The sequence below is a fragment of the Capricornis sumatraensis genome, chromosome 6, assembly GCF_032405125.1.
Source record: "Capricornis sumatraensis isolate serow.1 chromosome 6, serow.2, whole genome shotgun sequence".
In the NCBI taxonomy this organism is placed as follows: Eukaryota; Metazoa; Chordata; class Mammalia; order Artiodactyla; family Bovidae; genus Capricornis; species Capricornis sumatraensis.
In genome coordinates this window covers 112430107-112448832 of record NC_091074.1, presented here as the reverse complement: position 1 = coordinate 112448832, position 18726 = coordinate 112430107, and the positions used below count along the sequence as shown (strand labels likewise).

The window sequence follows — 18726 nt, the reverse complement described above, 5'->3', positions numbered from 1 at the left end:
GGCCCTGTGCCTTGGTGGGAGCTGCAGAAGGCAGAGTTAGCTGGTCTCTGGCTGTCCCCTGGCATGTGGACTCGGGCACAGTCATCCCCCTCTCTCGCTTACTCATTCATTCATGCTTAGATCTTTTTTTACCATGTCATATTTGATGCATAAAATAGACTGAACACATGTTTTACTAATAAAGCATGATACAGGGAATGTCCCCGAACTCATACCCAAGTGAAGAGCTAGAACATTCGCAGAACCCTCACCCTCTCACCCACTCACTCCACAGCTGTTCACTTATGATGACTTATAAAATCATCTCTAACTTCTGAGTGTTCCTGGTTTAAGGTTTTCAACGGACACTTCTTCCAACTACACTTTGAAGTAATCGCACCTATTTCCCCAGTTGACAGATGAGGAAACTGAGGGTCAGAGAAGCTCAGCGCCGTCTTCTGTGGGTCTGACTCCAGAGTCTTTGCTTTTGACTTTCATGTTCTCCTCTTTCCTTATGTTATAAGCGTTTCTCTGGGTTGGCCTTCTCACTGATCATCTTTAAAGGCTGCATAAAACCGCATCCAGTGACATCATCGCTCTCTTCTCTTTTGCTAGCAAATCCACGGAGAGGTCGTCTGGTGAGCCCGGGGGTGCAGAGCAAGCTGTTCCCACGGGAAGGCGGCGAGCCAGGTCCTCCTCGGTGCCTCGGGAGGAGCCTCGACTGTCCCTGAGTAAGTGACCACCTGCCAGGACTGATTTTTGGAGTCCACAGTCTGGACATGTTGGCTCAGGAGTCAGGGGCCACAGCAGCCGCCCTCGAGGAAACCCAGAGAAGGTTTTGGGGCGTCTTTGTTAGGCAGTCGTAGCGCTCTGAAATGCCGCGCGCTTCCAGTGGCAGCCGCGGCGTGCCGCGCACCGGCTCTGTGCTGCGGTTTCTGTAAGGGCTTCGAGCGTACGTGTCATCTTGCTTCGTCTTCACTGCAGGGTGGGTCGCATCATCCACCTTCTGCAGATCAGGGCGCCAAAGCCCGAAAGCACAGGGGACTTGCCTGGAGGAGCATGGCTCTAAAGTCAGCGGCCCCATCACGTCCTCCCAGCTGTGTGGCCTTGCCTGCTTGTGTGCCTGCCCTGCGCAGTTCAGGGGCCAGCTAACAGTGCAGCGATCACAGTGTCCGCTCCTGGGGCTGCTGCGGGGGTGCGTGACAGGGAGCGTGCAAAGCGCTCAGTACAGGGTCAGGGGTCCAGGTGTGGCGGTTGTGATTACTAAGGGGCTGGGGAAAGGGGGGGCTGTAGGCCTAAAATCCCAGAGCCTGGACTCGTGATCTGCCCAATCCCTTAGCTACGTGTCCCCCATCCCCTCCCCCTGATGCCCCTCTTTCCACCCCAGGTTCCGAATCTGAGCCAGCCTCCCCCAGGTTGTTTTCTGAGAGGGGCAGGACCACCGAGAACAGTCCGCAGGCCGCTCGGGATGGAACAAAAGGGGAGAGCAGCACCGGACGGCCTGGCAGGGTCACCTTCCGAGGCCAATACACAGGTGAGCCAGGAGGGGGCGCTGGAGGTGCGCGGTCCCCAGGTGGTCGCTTCCATTTAGCCAGTGGGCCATTGAAATATTGTCATTTTCTATGAGTTCTGTGATAGAAAAACATCAGGGAGCGTTGTCTCTGTGAATCTGGGTGTTTGTCCATTGATTCACTGAGCAAACAGTTTCTGAGACCTCCGCTTTGTCTGGGCCTATGCTGGGTTCGGAGAAAGTCAGGCATGAAGCGGGTTAGGAAGAGCTTGCTGCTTGCAGGATCTGAGTAACAGTGAACACAGAATCACTTCCTTCCATTAAGGTTTTGATTCCCCAGGGCACACCCAGCACATAGCTTGTGGTGACACATAATAGGATTTCAAAGTGCGTTACATTAGATATAAGCTAACTTCCCAGGTGGCTCAGTGGTCAAGAATCTGCCTGCCAATTCAGGAGGCATGGGAGATATGGGTTTGATCCCTGGATTGGGAAGATCCCCTGGAGTTCAGTTCAGTTACTTCAGTCGCTCAGTTGTGTCTTACTCTTTGTGACCCCATGGACTGCAGCACACCAGGCCTCCCTGTCCATCACCAACTTCCGGAGTTTACTCAGACTCACGTCCATCGAGTCAGTGATGCCATCCAACCATCTCATCCTTTGTTGTCCCCTTCTCCTGCCTTCAATCTTTCCCAGCATTAGGATCTTTTCAAATGAGTTAGTTCTTCACATCAGGTAGCCAAAGTATTGGAGTTTCAGCTTCAACATCAGTCCTTCCAATGAATATTCAGGACTGATCTCCTTTAGGATGGACTGTTTGGATCTCCTTGCTGTCCAAGGGACTCTCAAGAGTCTTCCAACACTACAGTTCAAAAGCATCAATTCTTCGGCGCTTAGCTTTCTTTATAGTCCAACTCTCACATCCATACATGACTACTGGAAAAACCACAGCTTTGACTAAAGGGATCTTTGTTGGCAAAGTAATGTCTCTGCTTTTTAATATGCTGTCTAGGTTGGTCATAACTTTCCTTCCAAGGAGCAAGCGTCTTTTAATTTCATGGCCGCAGTCCCCATCTTCAGTGATTTTGGAGCCCCCCAAAATAGTCTGTCACTGTTTCCCCATCAATTTGCTATGAAGTGATGGGACCTATTCCCCTGGAGTAGGAAATGGCAATCCATTCCAGTGTTCTTGCCTGAAAAATCCCATGGACAGAGGAGCCTGAGGGGCTACAGTCCCTAGGGTCACAAAGAGTCAGACATGACAGAGCACGCCCACAGGTCAAATATTAAATATGGATACGGTTTCTACTTTCATGAATCTGACTGCACAGCAGAGAAGAGAGTAACAAATAAGCAATTATAGTAAGCATGCAAATTACAGCCTTGGCTCTCACCCATATATCGCTGGGAAGGAGGGCGGTTAACCTCAGATCCAGAAGGCTAAGTGATGCACACAAAGGAGGAAATGAGATACACATCTCCCAACGGAGCAAATAGACACCGAGGCTTAGAAGTGAAAACAACAGCGTGTCCAGGCGCCCCAGTGCAACACACACGGAGTACAAAGTGGAGACCCTGCACGGCAGAGGACAGAGAGAAAAACAATCAATCAGGCATCATCCCAAAGGTCTTATGTGAGACTCAGGGATGGATAAGGCAGGGAATAGTGGAGCTGAGTGCAGACCCAAGAGTCTGTCTGAGTTTTTGATAACCTTAGCGAAGTGAAGTCGCTCAGTCATGTCCAACTCTTTGCGTCCCCATGGACTGTAAGCTACCAAGCTCCTCTGTCCATGGGATTTTCCAGGTAATAGTACTGGAGTGGATTGCCATTTCCTTCTCCCAGGGGATCTTCCCGACCCAGGGATTGAACCTGGGTCTCCCGCATTGTAGACAGACGCTTTACCATCTGAGCCACCAGGGATAACCTTAAGGACCTGACATCTGCTGAGTGCAGGGCAGAATACACGGATTCAGCCCCACTCAGTCCTCCAACAAGCCTGTGAAACCCACAGTATGACTCTCCCCATTTCCCAGCCACTTGGAGCACAGAGAAAACACCACTGACTCTGTGCCCAGGCCATTCTAATCCTAACCAGCAGGTTGGGGTCTGGGGAGAACCATCATGCTCTGTCATTGCTTATCCTGTCTTTCTGCCTGCTTTCCAGTCCTGACTGAGCCTGGGTTTGTTGATTTTTTTCCGTATGTCAAGAACTAGGCAGTTGGTTCCAATAGGCTCTGCAATGAAACAGGAGTCTGGAAACAGCTTACAATAAACGGACAGATAAATGTGTTTTATCTATATGTGTATACGTACACGCACACTGACGTATCTACGTATTTATGCACACATTGTGTGTGCATGAGAAAAAGAGGGAGACTGTTAAACCATCTGGAGGGAGAGGAGAGAGATTTGTATTCTAAATCATCTCCAGTTCTGCATCCATGCATGGCTGATACTGTTCTGGTTTCTTCCCCAGGCCAGGAGTACTATGTTCTGTCCCCCAAGACTGTCCCAAGAAGCAGTGTCCCGGTCTCCTGTCCCCACTGCCGACCCGCTAGGACAGAGGATCCAGGTAGGGGGTGGCAGCTGGAGAAGCAGCCAGGGCTGTAAGGCTGCAGCTTCTTGCCCTTGGCTGGGGGGCAGGGGTGCAGTTGGGCTGGACACAGACCGCCCTGAGCCCAGTGGTGGGTCAAGGTGCAGACGGGAGCAGGACTTCTCTGGACTTCTCAGCTTTCCCAGAGTGCCCGGCCCCCACATCTATCTCTCCAGGTGCTTTGCCTGAAGCCAGTCTCCTTCACCTTGATGTGGAGAAACCATGACAATGATTCCAGAAGTTCCTGATGCGGGGAGGGGTGTGAGCAGCAGGCAGGCTGGCAGCGATGATTATCTTGTCTCCCCTCTGTCTACCTTCCGCCCTCCCCACCCTCTCGCCCAAACCCGAGGGTTTCGGGGAAGAGCAGTGGGAAGAGCAGTGGCCTGAGAACATGGACACCAGGTTCTAGTCCCGGTTCTGCCCCTGACATGCTGTGTGACATCAGACAAGTTCCTTAACTTCTCTGAGCCTTGGGCTCCACATCTATAATGAAAGGTCTGGAGATGGTCTCTGAGGCTCTTTCAAGCAGTGACGATGATAATGCTAGCACTGTCGTTTATTAAGCCCTGACTGAGCAACATGCTGAGGCTTTTACAAGCATTATCCTCACAACCCTGTGAAGTAGGTTTTGTCCATTTTACTACCATTCCTATGAGTGCAGAAACTGAGGCTCAGAGAGGGCAAGTGACTTGCCGAAGGACACACAGCTCACAAGTGGTAGAGCCAGCTAGTTCAGTGGCTTGTTGGATTCAATCAGTTAATAAATGAAGACTCTGAGCAGAGGGCCTGGTTCATGAGATGCCTCTCACTGTCACGCTTGCCAACAACATTGTTGTTTGAACCCAGGTCTTTGTGACTCTAAAGCCCTGGCTCCTCACCGCTCTATTTCTGTGCCTTTGCTAGAGTCCCAGCAGGCCTACTCACACATTCATTATTCAGCATTTTCTTATATTGGGCTTTGGGCCTTGCCCCTGACAAACTCAGCTAAGCAGACAAAACTGAAGAGTCAGAACAGGGATGGGAGAGCACAGGTGGGGCTGGAGAGCCCATAACTCAGCCCAGAGGGTGGGCGGGCTTCCCAGAGGGAGTGATGCTGAGCTGAGGCCTGAGGAGAGCCAGGTGGACCCTGGAATTCCCCCAGATGCGGTGCTGAGGATTTGCACTGGAAGAGAGCCAGAGTGCCCACACTCCTGCTCACTTAGGCTTCCACTGACCCGCCTGGTGCCCGGGGGGCCTTTGTGGCCCAGTCCCTCCTAGAGAATGGGCCTGTGTCACTGCGGAGAATGGCCATAGATACAGGGGCTGCAGACAGGAGAGCCAGGCTTGAGATCAGACAGAGGGCCGCTGCTTCCTAGCTCTGAGACAGCAAATTATTCAACCTATTGGAGCCTCAGTTTCTCCATCTGTTAAATGGGCAAGTGATAATAATAGCTAGTCCAGTGGCTCGCTGGATTCAATCAGTTAATGCATGAAGACCCTGAGCAGAGGGCCTGGCTCATGAGATGCCTCTCCCTGTCGTGGTCCATCAGTATTGTCGCCCAGTGGAGGCAGCTTGTCTCCTCTGCAGTGGTCCCTGGGAGGAGCTCAGTGCTGCGGGAGGCCTGTCGGGGGGCCTGGTGACTCAGACATCACCCTCTCCTGACCTCCCTGCCTCCTCTTCCAGGTGATGCTGTCACCAGGGACCCCCTGGGACCATCTCGTAGTGAGACCTTGCGATGTCCCCTGTGTAGTCAAGTTGGGTCCCCCTCTGAGGGAGATGGCCCAGACTCTGCCACCTCTGGTAGGAATGATGCTGCATCTCTTCCCCCCTGCTCCCCTGGATTTGGGTTTGGGGCCCTGGGAGGGGGTTTACCCAGGGTGGCAGCTTGCCCAATCTGGGGTGGAGCAAACTGGATGAGAGCTGGCTTCCCAAAGCAAGGCACTCCCTGCGTGGCTGGCCCCCTGTCTAGCTCCAGCGGGATTGGCGGGGCTGGGGAGCCCTCTGTTCTCTGCCAGATCTTCCCGGGTTGTGAGACTGTGTCTCTGCTGTCCCTCCCTGACAGCGCCAGAAAAGGCTGCCACTAGGAGAAATGCACCTTCAACGTCCAGCCCCAAGCAGAGGAGCAAGCGAACAGGGTCGCCGCCCCGGCCGCCTCCTGGACTGTGGTATCTGGCTGCCGCGCCCTCGGCAGCCTCTCCTGCCTTTGCCTACATCTCCTCGGTTCCCGTCCTGCCTTATCCATTAGCCACTGTGTAAGAACCTTCCCTTCCAAGCCCCCCTTGCCTGTTTGAATTGCTTAATAGCATCCAGCCCTGAGCTGGGTAGCTGAGAACTCAGCACTGAGTACTCCTGTGTTTCTCCCCAACACTTGTATAGCCACTCAACAAACCTTGAATACTCCCTGGGTACCAGGGAGACTGCTTGACCCTGGGGACCTAACAGTGAAGGAGCCTGGCAGAGGGCCTTGCCCTCATGGGGACTTAGAATTGTAATCATCTCCCATTTCCTTGTGGGTCTTCTTAGCAAGCAACTAATGCCCTCACTTTAAAAAAAATAGACTTTATTTTTAGAACGGTTTTAGATTTATAGAGAAAAGGAACAGATAAGACAGAGAGTTCCCATATACACCCCAAACACCGTTTCCTCTAATACTAACATCTTACCTTGATATGGTAACCTTCCCAGGTAGCACAGTGGTAAAGAACCTGCCTGCCAGTGCAGGATATGCAAGAGACTTGGGTCAATCCCCAGGTCAGAAACATCCCCTGGAGAAGGAAATGGCAACCCACTCCAGTATTCTTGCCTGGAAAATTCCATGGACAGAGGAGCCTGGTGGGCTATAGTCCATGGGGTTGCAAAGAGTCGGATACAACTGGGCAACTAACACACACATACCTTGATACGGTCCATGTGCAGTTCAGTTCAGTCGCTCAGTCGTGTCCAACTCTTTGCGACCCCATGAATCGCAGCACGCCAGGCCTCCCTGTCCGTCACCAACTCCTGGAGTTCACTCAGACTCACGTCCATCGAGTCAGTGATGCCATCCAGCCATCTCATCCTCTGTCATCCCCTTCTCCTCCTGCCCCCAATCCCTCCCAGCATCAGAGTCTTTTCCAATGAGTCAACTCTTTGCATGAGGTGGCCAAAGTACTGGAGTTTCAGCTTTAGCATCATTCCTTCCAAAGAAATCCCAGGGCTGATCTCCTTCAGAATGGACTGGTTGGATCTCCTTGCAGTCAAGGGACTCTCAAGAGTCTTCTCCAACACCACAGTTCAAACACATCAATTCTTTGGCGCTCAGTCTTCTTCACAGTCCAACTCTCACATCCATACATGACCACTGGAAAAACCATAGCCTTGACTAGACGCACCTTTGTTGGCAAAGTAACGTCTCTGCTTTTGAATATTCTATCTAGGTTGGTCATAAATTTCCTTCCAGGGAGTAAGTGTCTTTTAATTTCATGGCTGCAGTCACCATCTGCAGTTAGTGAACCATCATTAATACATGGTTATTAAATATAATCCACAGTTTATTTAGGCTTCTTTAATTTTTTCCTGAAGTCCTTTTTCTCTTCCAGGATCCCCCACCCCAAGGTGCCACGTATATTTAGTTGTTACATCTCCCAGGCTCCTTCTGGCTGAGACAGTTTCTCAGACTTTCCTTGTTCCCAGTGGTCTTGACAGTTCAGAGGCACACCAGTCCGGTCCATGGTAGGACGAGCAATTACTGTTTGCATGTTACGTTTGGATGTAACATCAGTTAAGACAAAAGACGCAGGAGTCGAGGTGAAAAAGGCTTAGGTTTTAGAATCATAGCTGCACTGGAATCCTGTCTGCCATTTATTATTGCTGTGGCCTTGGTAAAGCTACTTCCTCTCTGAGCCTCAGTTTCCCTCTCTGTTAAACGGGGTCAGAGTCTCGGTCACATACAGTTTGTATGAGGATTAGATGAGGCGGGTGGCATGACATGTTTGTGGGGTTTGTAGTGCATGCTGGCACATGCTCTTTGCTGAATAAATGGCAGCTGTGTCAACGCTGCTACCGTTCAATGTTGTTGCCAGTAAGAAGAAAAATGAGGGAAGGTGCTTTCAACAAGACAGGATTGTGCAGAGGATAAAAGCCCAGACCCTGGAATTAGGAGATTTGTCTTCTGCAGACTGTTGTCAGCTAGCTCTATACCAGTTTCCTTCGCTGTAAAATAAATGGGTCAGGGCGGCCAGTAACCACAGTGCTTCTAATACTACTGAAATTGGCACTGATGACACTACATTTCTCTACTAGCCAGTCAAGCAGGACTGAATATGCTCAGTGGTTGCAGCCGGGAAAGCCTTAGAAAGCTGAGTGGGCCTGTGCTGCCACCTGTTGGCCAGCCGCCTTATAACATCTAATCCTGCTTTCTAGTTTCTAGCGAATTTTTCAGTTTAGTGGGGTTTTCTGGTTGTTGTTTGTTCTGTTTTGTGGCATCTGTCCTATGGGGAATTCGGGGTAACTTTCAGGTCAGTCTGGCCATCAAATTATCAGAAGGCAGGGGTGTGTGGGAATCCAGTAGTTACACCAGCTCGTCTGTCCCTAAAGGAGAGAACTGGGGTTCAAGAAGCCCATTCATTCATTCGGTTCAGATGATACGTATCAAGATCTACCGGGAGCTAATTAGCTGTGGGTTTAAATCGGGTACTGCCCCCGGCCCCTGATTCTGGGAGAATCCTCAGTAGCTGTTATTTATAGGGCACCAGACATATACAGAGCTTTTTACCTGAGTTTTCCTATTGGCTCTACACTGGGAGGTAGCTAAGTGTAGCTGTTTTCTGGGGGAGATGGAGCCCTTGAAAGTGAAGTAGCTTGTTCATGGTTATGCGGGTGGCCAAGAGGAATGACCAGGATTTGGGGCAGCCTTCTGCATCCCTTAGCTTCTCTGAGCGTGACCTCACTCATCTGTAAAATAAGCATAAAAGTACCTACGAAATAAACGAGACAGTGCTAGTAAAGCACTTATCTCAGAGCCTGGCTGTGGGTACCAAGGATGAAGATTCCAGCCCAGGGCTAGGCACTGTGTTTAACTGTTTGAGCCACCGTCAAACTGCCTCCCAAACTAGCGGCACCGTTTCACATTCCCCCCAGCAGTGTATGAGGGCTCCAGTCTCTCACATCCTCTCACAAAACTCACTGCTATCTGTCTGTTTTTAGCCAACCCAGTGGGTGGGGAGTGTGTGAAGTAGCATCTCGTGTAGTTTTGATTTGCATTTCCCTGATGGCTAATGATATTGAGCATCTTCTCACGTGCTTGTTGGCCATCTGTTTATCTGATTTGGAGAGACATCTGTTCAGATCCTAGCACAGCCCTTTTGTCACACTGTGCAATAATGCAAATGAGAAAGTGAAGGATCAGGAGTGAGACTGGAGTTTACCGCATGCCAAGCAACACGCCAGCGAAGGTCTCCAGCCAAGTCTTCCTAAACCCATTCCTGCTCCATGTAGGCGAAACGCTTCCTTGTCTCCATCTTTCACTTTGTCCCCTCTACACATTGTATTCCACGTCACAGGTGCCAGCGCTTCTTGCCCAGCACTAGTTTCCTTGAACCCTAAACTTGGGCATCTTTGGATGAATACAGGAGTCACTTCTCGGGGAAATCTGTGCTTCATCTCGCGGCTCCTCCGCCCATTTCCCCCAGGACTTTTAAACAACACCCCACGTTCCCGCAAGACCAGGCTGGGAAGGATGCACTTCCACCTCCTGCTCTGGGTGAGAGGAGCCAGACCATTGCACTCCTGCAGAATCCTAATTATTATTGTCACACTTCTCTATCACTCCACACCTGACACATTATTTCTCTGGTGAAGGAGGCTTGCTCCAGAACCTGGGGTGGTCCTGGTCTCCCTGAGACCAGGCTTCCAGACGAGAAGCTCCCTGAAGGCAGCAGGCAGGGTTGTTCATTCACCATGGTAACCGCAGGCCCCAGCACTTAGTACTTAGTATAAGGTCAGTACGTATTTGTTCAATGAATGGGTAGGTGGCACTGGCCGCTTTCGAGCACTGTTCTGACTTCATCCCTCCAACACATCCCTTGGCAGGGGATATTTTTCCCATTTTGGAGGTGAAGAAGCCGAGACTCAGAATGTAGGGGCCAAGGACCGAGCCGGGCCTGAGACGCCCCAAGGCGTCCCCATGGTCAGGGAACTCACCCATCTCTCCCCGCAGGTACTACGCACCGCCAGCACCTACCTCAGGCCCCCCAGTCCGAGCAGCCGCCGAGTGGCCCCCCGCAGCCTGCTCCCGGCCGTCCCGGGGACCCCGGCACTCCGTCCAGCTGGACCTGAAGGACCTGGAGGAGCTCAACAAGGCCCTGAGCCGGGCGGTCGAGGCTGCCGAGAGCGTCCGCTCCACCACCCAGCACATGAGCCGCTCGCTGTCGGCCGAGCTGCGCCAGGCCCGCGGCCTGCGGGGCTCCTGCCTCTTCTGATGCTCAAGGCTCAGGGACACGCAGCGGGCGGGCGCCCCCGCCCCAGGCCAGAGGGCGCCGAGCCACTCCCAGAGGCCTGCAGACCCTCACGAGGAAGGCTCCCTCCGCCCCGGGCCCTGCCTTTCAGCCTGCGTGCTTCCAGAACGGAAGGAGTGGCAGTGGGTGACTCAAAGAAGTCATTTCCTAGCCCTGCCGAGGTTGAGGCTGGGACTGAGGCCACCCTCTGCCCAGACGCCATCTCTGGGAGGCCCCTAGCCTGCACGCATCCATCTCCAGCTAATAATATGTATTTTATGTATGATGGACAGGTTTTTTTGTTGTTGTTGTTGTTTTCTTTAACTGAGGCATTTTTCTGGCCTTGAATCCTTCTTAGGAGGCCAGATAAGAGGGGATGGAGCCAGGGTCTCTGGTGAAAATTTGTCCCCCACCTGTGACCAGCCACTCTAGAGTAGGCATCTCTGAGAAGGATGTGGCCAGGGACCTTCCTCCTGGTGACTGGTGGTCGGTCCGTGGGGTACTTTGAGGCCATTGGAATATCTTAGAAGCCCCCAGCCTCCCCGTGGTCAAGAGGCCTTTCCCACGGGCTTGCTGCAATGGAGACACCCCACAGGGGGCCCCGGAAGGCTGTCTACCACGGTCTCCCCTCAGTACCTCATGCCGAGACCCCTGGCTCTCCCCTGTGGAAATGGGACCCCTGTGGAACTGGGCCAATGGCCAGCTTCCTGCCAGCTCCTGGTGTGTGCCCCTGAGGCCAGGCCATCTGCTCCCCGACCCTGTAGCAGCTCAGACCTCAGCATTTCTGGAATGTGTGTGCATCACTGATATTTGTATATTTGGGGCATTAAAAAAAAATCTATTTTCGTTATGAGAGCAAATAAAGAAGAGTGAATATTGATCTTTAAAACTGTTTTATTTGTATTTTTTGGCCATGCCGCATGGCACATGGGATCTTAGTTCCCTGACCGGGGACTGAACCCACACTCCCTGTAGTGGCAGCGCGGGGTCCTAACATTGGCTCACCATGGAAGTCCCTAGATAGTAATCTTAAGAAGTGGAGGCCAGAGAACAACCCAAACATTCCCAAACCCACCCACATCTGTGGTGTATGTCATCCTTGTGGTTTCTAAGGTCACGTTAGGGGGCAAAAGACTCGGCGCTGGGTGGAGCCCTCCCCCGGAGGACAGGTTGGGCGCACATTTCCAGACTCGACCTGCCTGCCTCTTGGTGCCATCTGTTTCTCCAACTTTACCCGCTCAAAACCATGAAGCTTTCCACTGGAGGGGGCTGTGAGGAGAGGCCGTCTGGCCAAGCCTCTCTTGTGAGACATTGTGAGCAAATTGGTGTCTGAGTGAGCACGAGCCTGGGCTCTCTTTCCAGTGCTCCTTTTGACACCAAACAACAGCTGCTATTGACTGAGCGTCTCCTAGATGCCAATCCTTGAGCTAAGTGTGCCCCCTATTTTATTGATGAGGAGACCGAGGTTCCATCTACCGGAATTTGTGATGGTCTGTCTCCAAAGTCCATGTTCTTTGTAACTGTTTTATTCTCCCCAAACCTGCATGACATTTTCTCCCCGACTCCTGCTTCCTCTTCCCTGGGCCTTTTCTCCGGTCTTCCCCACCTCTCATCTCACTTGCTTCTCTAGAACCCATTTTGATTTCATTTTTCAGCTGATCCTTCTCAGAAGAGTTGACAATGGCATCTTGCTGAGATGAAGGATTTCTTACAGGTTCTGAGCCTCCAGGCCCACACTCTTGTGGGACGTGGATGGGAAGGCAGACCCCAAGGTAGGGACCCAGGGCAGTGTCTCCAGCCTCAGTGCCCCAGGCACAGCATGGCTGCAGCTTTGGACAAAGGATGCTTGAGTCTTGGAGGTGTGGCTCTTTGGAGGATGCAGGTATGTGAGCCTCAAGACTGGGTTTCAGGAGCGAGGGTTATGGTCCACTCACTCCAGATGGCTTAGGACCTGTGTACACAGAATACTTGAATTATTCAGTCCAACTTCTCTGACACCGGCATCATGCTGCTTCTCACGCGCCCATGTATTGCAGAGCCCTTGGGTCTGGAAGGAGAACGGCCTTCTTTTTTTTAATGTTTATCTATTTATTTATTTATTTGGCTGCTCCGGGGCCTTAGTTGCTACACGTGGGATCTTTGTTGCTGCATGTGGGATCAGTTTCCTGACCAGGGATTGAGCCCAGGCCCCCTGCATTGGGAGCATGGAGTCTTAGCCACTGGACCACCAGGGAAGTTCCAGACACCAGCCTTCCTTGCTCAACTCCTGGCTTCAGACCCTCAGTCCTCTTTACACCTCGAAGTGGGTCTGCCTTGGACATGGCTCCACGGCGAGAGCTCCAATCACATATGTAAGTTGTCTGGATTTGAGAGACCCTCCTTACCCCTAGGTGTCCTTTCTTCCTTCTGGGTGACAGGCGGGCACTCTGGGGACACCTCAAGGAGACACACAGCCCCTCTGGCCTGGCCCCGAGTCCTCTGAGCCTCCTCTATCCGGCCCCTGCCCTGGCCCAGGCACCTGCCTCTTCCAGGATGCTCACGGAAGACTCTGAGCTGGTCTCCCTGCCTCCTGCCTTGCCCCTCCCAACTCACCTCCCCAGATGGCCAGGGTGGCATCTATTAATAAAGTAAGGACCCTGGTGCTTGGCACCACACTCCTGAGTCTTCACCACCCTCTGTCTACCTGACCTCCTGCTCACGGTCCTCTGCCTCAATATTCCTTAAACAGATCTTTGGCTTCAGTGGGAACGGCAGGTGCTATCAAGCTCTAATCTTTCTAGAGTGGTTCAGATGCCCCTTCCAGGTAGCCTTCCCAGACTTCCCCACTAGAAGGAAACTTCCCTGTGCTGGGCTCCCAAGCACTCAGTGCATATAGCTGTCCATTCTGGCACATGTGCTGGGGACTATAGCAAGGGCTCTTCCAACCAGGGATTGACTCAGGGCAGTTGATCAGCCAGGGCTGACCTCAGTTGACTCAGGTGGGCACATGAATGAATGAATGAATGAACGAACGCATAAAGGACAACCTGACTACACCAAAACAAACTTTATTGATGCAGCCAAGGGAACTGAGTTACAAAGGGTGAGCAGGGGGCTGCGGGTGAGCCCTCATAGCCCCCACGATCCTGGCCCAGTACTAGGACCCTTCCGTCTCCTTCTTCCTTTCCTCCTCATGCTGCTTCTGCAGCGGCCCACACGCATCCTAGTGGGAGAAGACAGTGCGTGGCCAGGGAAGGGTGGGCTGGGCTGGGCAGAAGGCAGGCCCAACTGAGCTCAGGAGACCGACGGGCCAGGCCTGGCAGCGGGCACAGAGCAGGGGTGAGGGGAGGGGTCGGCCAGAAAGAGACTCTGGGTCTTCGGAGGGGAATGAGCTCTGGACTGTGGCACCAGCCCACACAGGGCTCCAGCTGGGTGACCTTGGGCAGATTATTTCCTCTCTCCACATCTCAGCTTATTCGCCACTGAAACAGAGGCTCAAACCCTCAACAACTGGCGTGTCTGAGCACTCATGCCCTGTCTGCCCTTCTGTTGATCTCCTGGATTCCTCGCACCGTTTTGAAGATGATGAGAGGGAGGTTCAGGGCGGCCTGGGGCCTGTCCCCCCAGCCAGCAGATGGGGGACGTAGGCTGCTGGCCGCAGGACCAAATCCGGTGCCTGTATTCATAAGCTCTTTTCCAAGGTTCCCGAAAATGGCGGGTGGTGATTTGCGCTACTGGTGGTCATGGGAAATGACCTTCAGTGGCAGGCAGATGGAGATGTTTTCATTTTAACAATCGTGAAAGTATTTCACGTATATCAAAAAAGGGTAGCCAGCTCACCAGCTCTGTGACTTCAGATATTGCACAGGACAAGACCAAGTAAAGCCTTTCATTTAACACAGATTTAAAGGAAAGCATTAAGAGGATGCAGAAAATTCTGTTAGAGCACAAATCAGGACAGCGGTCCTAGACTTGCGGTTGGGGTGACTCCAAAACCATAAGACCTATTGCCCATCACACAGGCGTTAGAGGCCTGGGGTGCGGCAGGCAGCGGCTGTGAATGATCATCCCCTGGATGTGTCCCTTTTCCGTTCGCCACAACTTGGCTCTGCTCTTCCCCTCCTGTTAGGTTTTCCAGTCCCCCCCACATACTCCAGGCATCCTCTCTGATTTCCCAGTGACTTTTCCCTCCTGGACACTCATCCATCCCCCGGGGGTCCTGCAGGGAAGCCGGTGCTTGATCAGGATGTCCTGTCTCGCTGTTCAGCCTTGACTGACAGCGTCCCTCTCTAGGCTTCTGAGGCTGCCCAAGGTGGGACCACCCTCAGGGTGAGCACTACCCACCTCCTTGCACTCACCTTCTTCTCGTCAGTGTATATGATTTCTGATTCCTGGATGCCTATGCACTTGATAACATCTAGGAACTCTTTCTTCTGCTCCTGGGTCACCTCTGGCTTGTCAGCTGCAAGAGGGAGCAAGGGGCCAGGTGGGGATGCGGGAGGCCTGAGTGGGAGGCCAGGGAGGGCTGGGGCTCTGGGGATCTAGCCCGGGGAGTGGTGGTCCTGGGGTGAGGCTTGGGTGGAGTAGGGGTTTGGGACATCTACCATAGAAGGACACCCCCACGTTCTTTGTGCCATTCCAGGAGGCAGCAAGCATGAAGGTCCTGAAGTGCTTGCTGAGCAGCAGGTCAGCAAAGTGTTCTCTGTCCATCTCTGAAAGAGAGAAGACTCTGGTGAGACCACAGGAAACCACAACGGTTCCCATCTCATGGGCCAGCAACAGGGATGTGCCCAAGGCCACACAGCCAGTCCATGAAGGCTAGGGGTTCCCTGGGGCCGCTGGTCCCTCGCTCCTGCCATATGCCAGGCTCCGGACTGAGTGCCCGCCATGTGTACAGTCTTAGGAGCCTCACGTGGACTGTGGTTGTCAAGGCCTTTATCTCTCCATTTTACAGATGAGGAAACCAGACTCAGACAGGAGCCTTGGGGCTGCAAAGTGACATCTGTTCAGTTCCACCGGCTCCTACTGGGTGCCCTCTTTGCAATGTTAGTGGGACATGGGTGAAGCCACTGCCTGCCCCATACAGGCTCCCACCTTTAGCTCACAGAAGACATGAAGTAATTGACTGAGATGTATGACTGGAGCCAGCCTGAGGTTTAGATCCTAGTTCTAATTATAAGCTGTGTGACCTCGGGGAAACTCCTTGACATCTCTGTTTCTCTCTTTCCCCATCTGATCACTATGATGTCCTCCTAGGGCTGTTAGTATGAAGGGGATTAAATGTGAAACATTTCAAACAGTGCCTGGCACACAGCAAGAACTTGAAAATACTGGCAGTTATTACTGATTATTTGCTGTGTGCAGGTGCTAGGACCACAGAGATATAAGAAGTCCTCCAGGCCCCCTCCTTGAGGCTGGACAACCCACCATCTCCCCTCTCCACACAGCAGCCCTCCACCTGAAGGTTAGCTCTCACCAAATTTAGACAAGGTCCCATTCTGACGATAGACGTTTATGTAGCTGCAGTTGTAGACACACTTGTCCGCACTACAGCAGGATAGAAGCGGGGAGAAAAACAGTAAGACGGTCAAAGAGAAGTGCTCGATCACCCATCGCAGTCAACAAGTCAAATGACAATTAGAGTCAGTGTCCCCTTCCCTTCCCCCCGCAATTCCATCGATGGGAAGGCTGAGGCTGAGGCCAGGAGGAAAGTTGGACTCGCTCAAGGATTTTCTGCAGCTGGGAGTGAAAGCCAGAAGCTGGGGCTGGCAGTGTGGGCTCTCACATGGTCTGGTACTCTCTGACGATCAGCTTGTCCTCCGCGTGCCTGGGCTCAAAGTAAAAGAAAGCCGCCTGGATTGCTCTAGCCGACTCATTGTACTCAGGGTTTCGGAAAGCGGAGCCAATATAAAACCACTTGCCAGAGAGCTGGGGAGAAGCCAGGAATTGGTGATGGAGCCAAATCCTTGATAGTCAGCAGGGATGAGACTTAGCAGATCTCTGCCCCGTTTTTGCAAACAAGAAGACTGGGGCCCCAGATGAGGAGCGATCATACAAGAGCTCACTCAGGGAACTAGGTATCTCCTCAAATGCCCCCCAGCCCCTGGGCAGTCCCTCCCCACCTAGGACAGAGTTGTTCCCTGCTGAGGGACCTTGCAAGGAGATGTCTGAGTTTAGAAGCAGAGAAATGTCTCTGGAGGCTGGTCAGAATTTCAGCCCAGGCTCCAGGAGAGAAAAAGGGGGTATCAGGAGGGCAAAGGAAAGCCCAGGGAGGGAAGCAGCTGCCCACGGTGCTCAGGGAGTCGGGCACTTACCCAGTCCATGGTGGCGTTGCTAATGGGTGCCGCTGTCATCAGGTTGGCGCACTCGGGGCTCTGGGCATCCAGCAGGGGAAGGAGGCTCAGGACAGCGAGAGCCCAAAGCAGTACCATGCTGAGACCAGGAGATACCTGCAGCCAAGCAAGCTGGTGGCTGGAAGACGTCAGTGACTTTTAAAGGAGCTGTGGGCGGGTCCCTAGGACCCGGCTGTGACACAATTCAGCAAACTCTTGTGAAATGTCTTGCACAAATCCTTCCATCCTTCCTGCAAAGCCAGCTGTAGGTAAAGCTTGCAAGCCTGGGTCTTATTTGGGTCCCTAACCTGGAGGAGTTAATGTGTTTAGATAATGATTGAGGGGCCTGTAAACAAAGTCTCCTGTTTCCATTCAATTCCTGTTCTATTAAGCGCCAAGACTCAAAGGCCAGTCAGTCAGTTCAGTCACTCAGTCATGTCTGACTCTGCGACCCTATGGACTGCAGCACGCCAGGCCTCCCTGTCCATCACCAACTCCTGGAGTTAACTCAAACTCATGTGCATTGAGTCGAGATGCCATCCAACCATCTCATCCTGTGTCATCCCCTTCTTCTGCCTTCAATCTTTCCCAGCATCAGGGTCTTTTCAAATGAGTCTTCGCATCTGGTGGCCAAAGTATTGGAGTTTCAGCTTCAGCATCAGTCCTTCCAATGAACACCCAGGACTGATTTCCTTTAGGATGGACTGGTTGGATCTCCTTGCAGTCCAAGGGACTCTCAAGAGTCTTCTCCAACACCACACTTCAAAAGCATCAATTCTTCGGCGCGCAGCTTTCTTTATAGTCCAACTCTCTTAAAGGACCCAGCTGTAAATCAAGTGCTGAAGGCAACTTAGAGAGTGCCCAGGAGAGTGTGGTGTATATGGGAATGAGTGGGGGAGGGATTTAGGGGTAGGAGATGTGGGCAAACATGGGATCAATCTCAAATGAGTGTGGGGACAACTGTGAAACAACAAAGATCCAGAGAGGCCCCAACTCAATCCTGGAGGCAGGGACAATTCCAAAAGAAAGGGACCTCTAAGTTGAATATCTATTTCCAGTACTGAGTGAGTAAGTGAAAGTCGCTCAGTCGTACCTGACTTTTTTCAACTCCGTGGACTATACAGTCCATGGAATTCTCCAGGCCAGAATACTGGAGTGGGTAACCATTCCCTTCTCCTGGGGATCTTCCCAACCCACGGATCGAACCCACGTCTCCTGCACTGCAGGCAGATTCTTTACCGTCTGAGCCATCAGGGAAGCAAATGTATTGGGTTGGCCAAAAAGTTCACTCGAGTTTTTCCATAAGATGTTACAAGAGATGAATGAATATTTTGGCCTATCCGATACTATTTAAACCGCCTCTCAACATCTAAAACAGGAAATGGTGTGCTCGCTTCGGCAGCACATATACTAAAATTGGAACGATACAGAGATTAGCATGGCCCCTGCGCAAGGATGACACGCAAATTCGTGAAGCGTTCCATATTTTTAAAATCTGCAAGCAATAAATGCTGGAGAGGGTGTGGAGAAAAGGGAACCCTCCTACACTGTTGGTGGGAATGCAAACTAGTACAGCCACTATGGAGAACAGTGTGGAGATTCCTTAAAAAATTGCAAATAGAACTACCTTATGACCCAGCAATCCCACTGCTGGGCATACACACCAAGGAAACCAGAATTGAAAGAGACACATGTACCCCAATGTTCATCGCAGCACTGTTTATAATAGCCAGGACATGGAAACAACCTAGATGTCCATCAGCAGATGAATGGATAAGAAAGCTGTGGTACATATACACAATGGAGTATTACTCAGCCGTTAAAAAGAATTCATTTGAATCAGTTCTGATGAGATGGATGAAACTGGAGCCGATTATCC

General features: G+C 52.1%; 2 protein-coding genes and 1 non-coding gene across 3 annotated transcripts in view; 2 read left to right on the top strand and 1 right to left on the bottom strand.

The window, feature by feature from the left end:
- AKNA (AT-hook transcription factor) overlaps window positions 1–11377 on the top strand; it is a 42018-nt gene extending 30641 nt beyond the window's left edge. The window contains exons 16-21 of the mRNA XM_068974142.1: window positions 595–710; window positions 1367–1513; window positions 3967–4062; window positions 5747–5863; window positions 6126–6315; window positions 10260–11377. Of these exons, the coding sequence (XP_068830243.1) occupies window positions 595–710; window positions 1367–1513; window positions 3967–4062; window positions 5747–5863; window positions 6126–6315; window positions 10260–10521 (928 nt within the window). The 3' untranslated portion in view covers window positions 10522–11377. The remainder of the gene's footprint in view (window positions 1–594; window positions 711–1366; window positions 1514–3966; window positions 4063–5746; window positions 5864–6125; window positions 6316–10259) is intronic.
- Window positions 11378–13584: 2207 nt separating this feature from the next.
- On the bottom strand, window positions 13585–16979 carry LOC138080866 (alpha-1-acid glycoprotein). Its single transcript, XM_068973723.1, has 6 exons — window positions 16830–16979; window positions 16301–16443; window positions 15992–16062; window positions 15120–15227; window positions 14874–14977; window positions 13585–13738 (listed from the first exon to the last, which is right to left on the bottom strand). Exons 1-6 carry the CDS (start codon window positions 16944–16946, stop codon window positions 13673–13675), a joined length of 609 nt encoding a protein of 202 aa, XP_068829824.1. The 5' UTR covers window positions 16947–16979; the 3' UTR covers window positions 13585–13672.
- Window positions 16980–18233: 1254 nt separating this feature from the next.
- LOC138081600 (U6 spliceosomal RNA) lies at window positions 18234–18337 on the top strand. Its single transcript, XR_011145048.1, has one exon. It is a non-coding gene; the product is annotated as a U6 spliceosomal RNA (small nuclear RNA).
- Window positions 18338–18726: the final 389 nt, after the last annotated feature.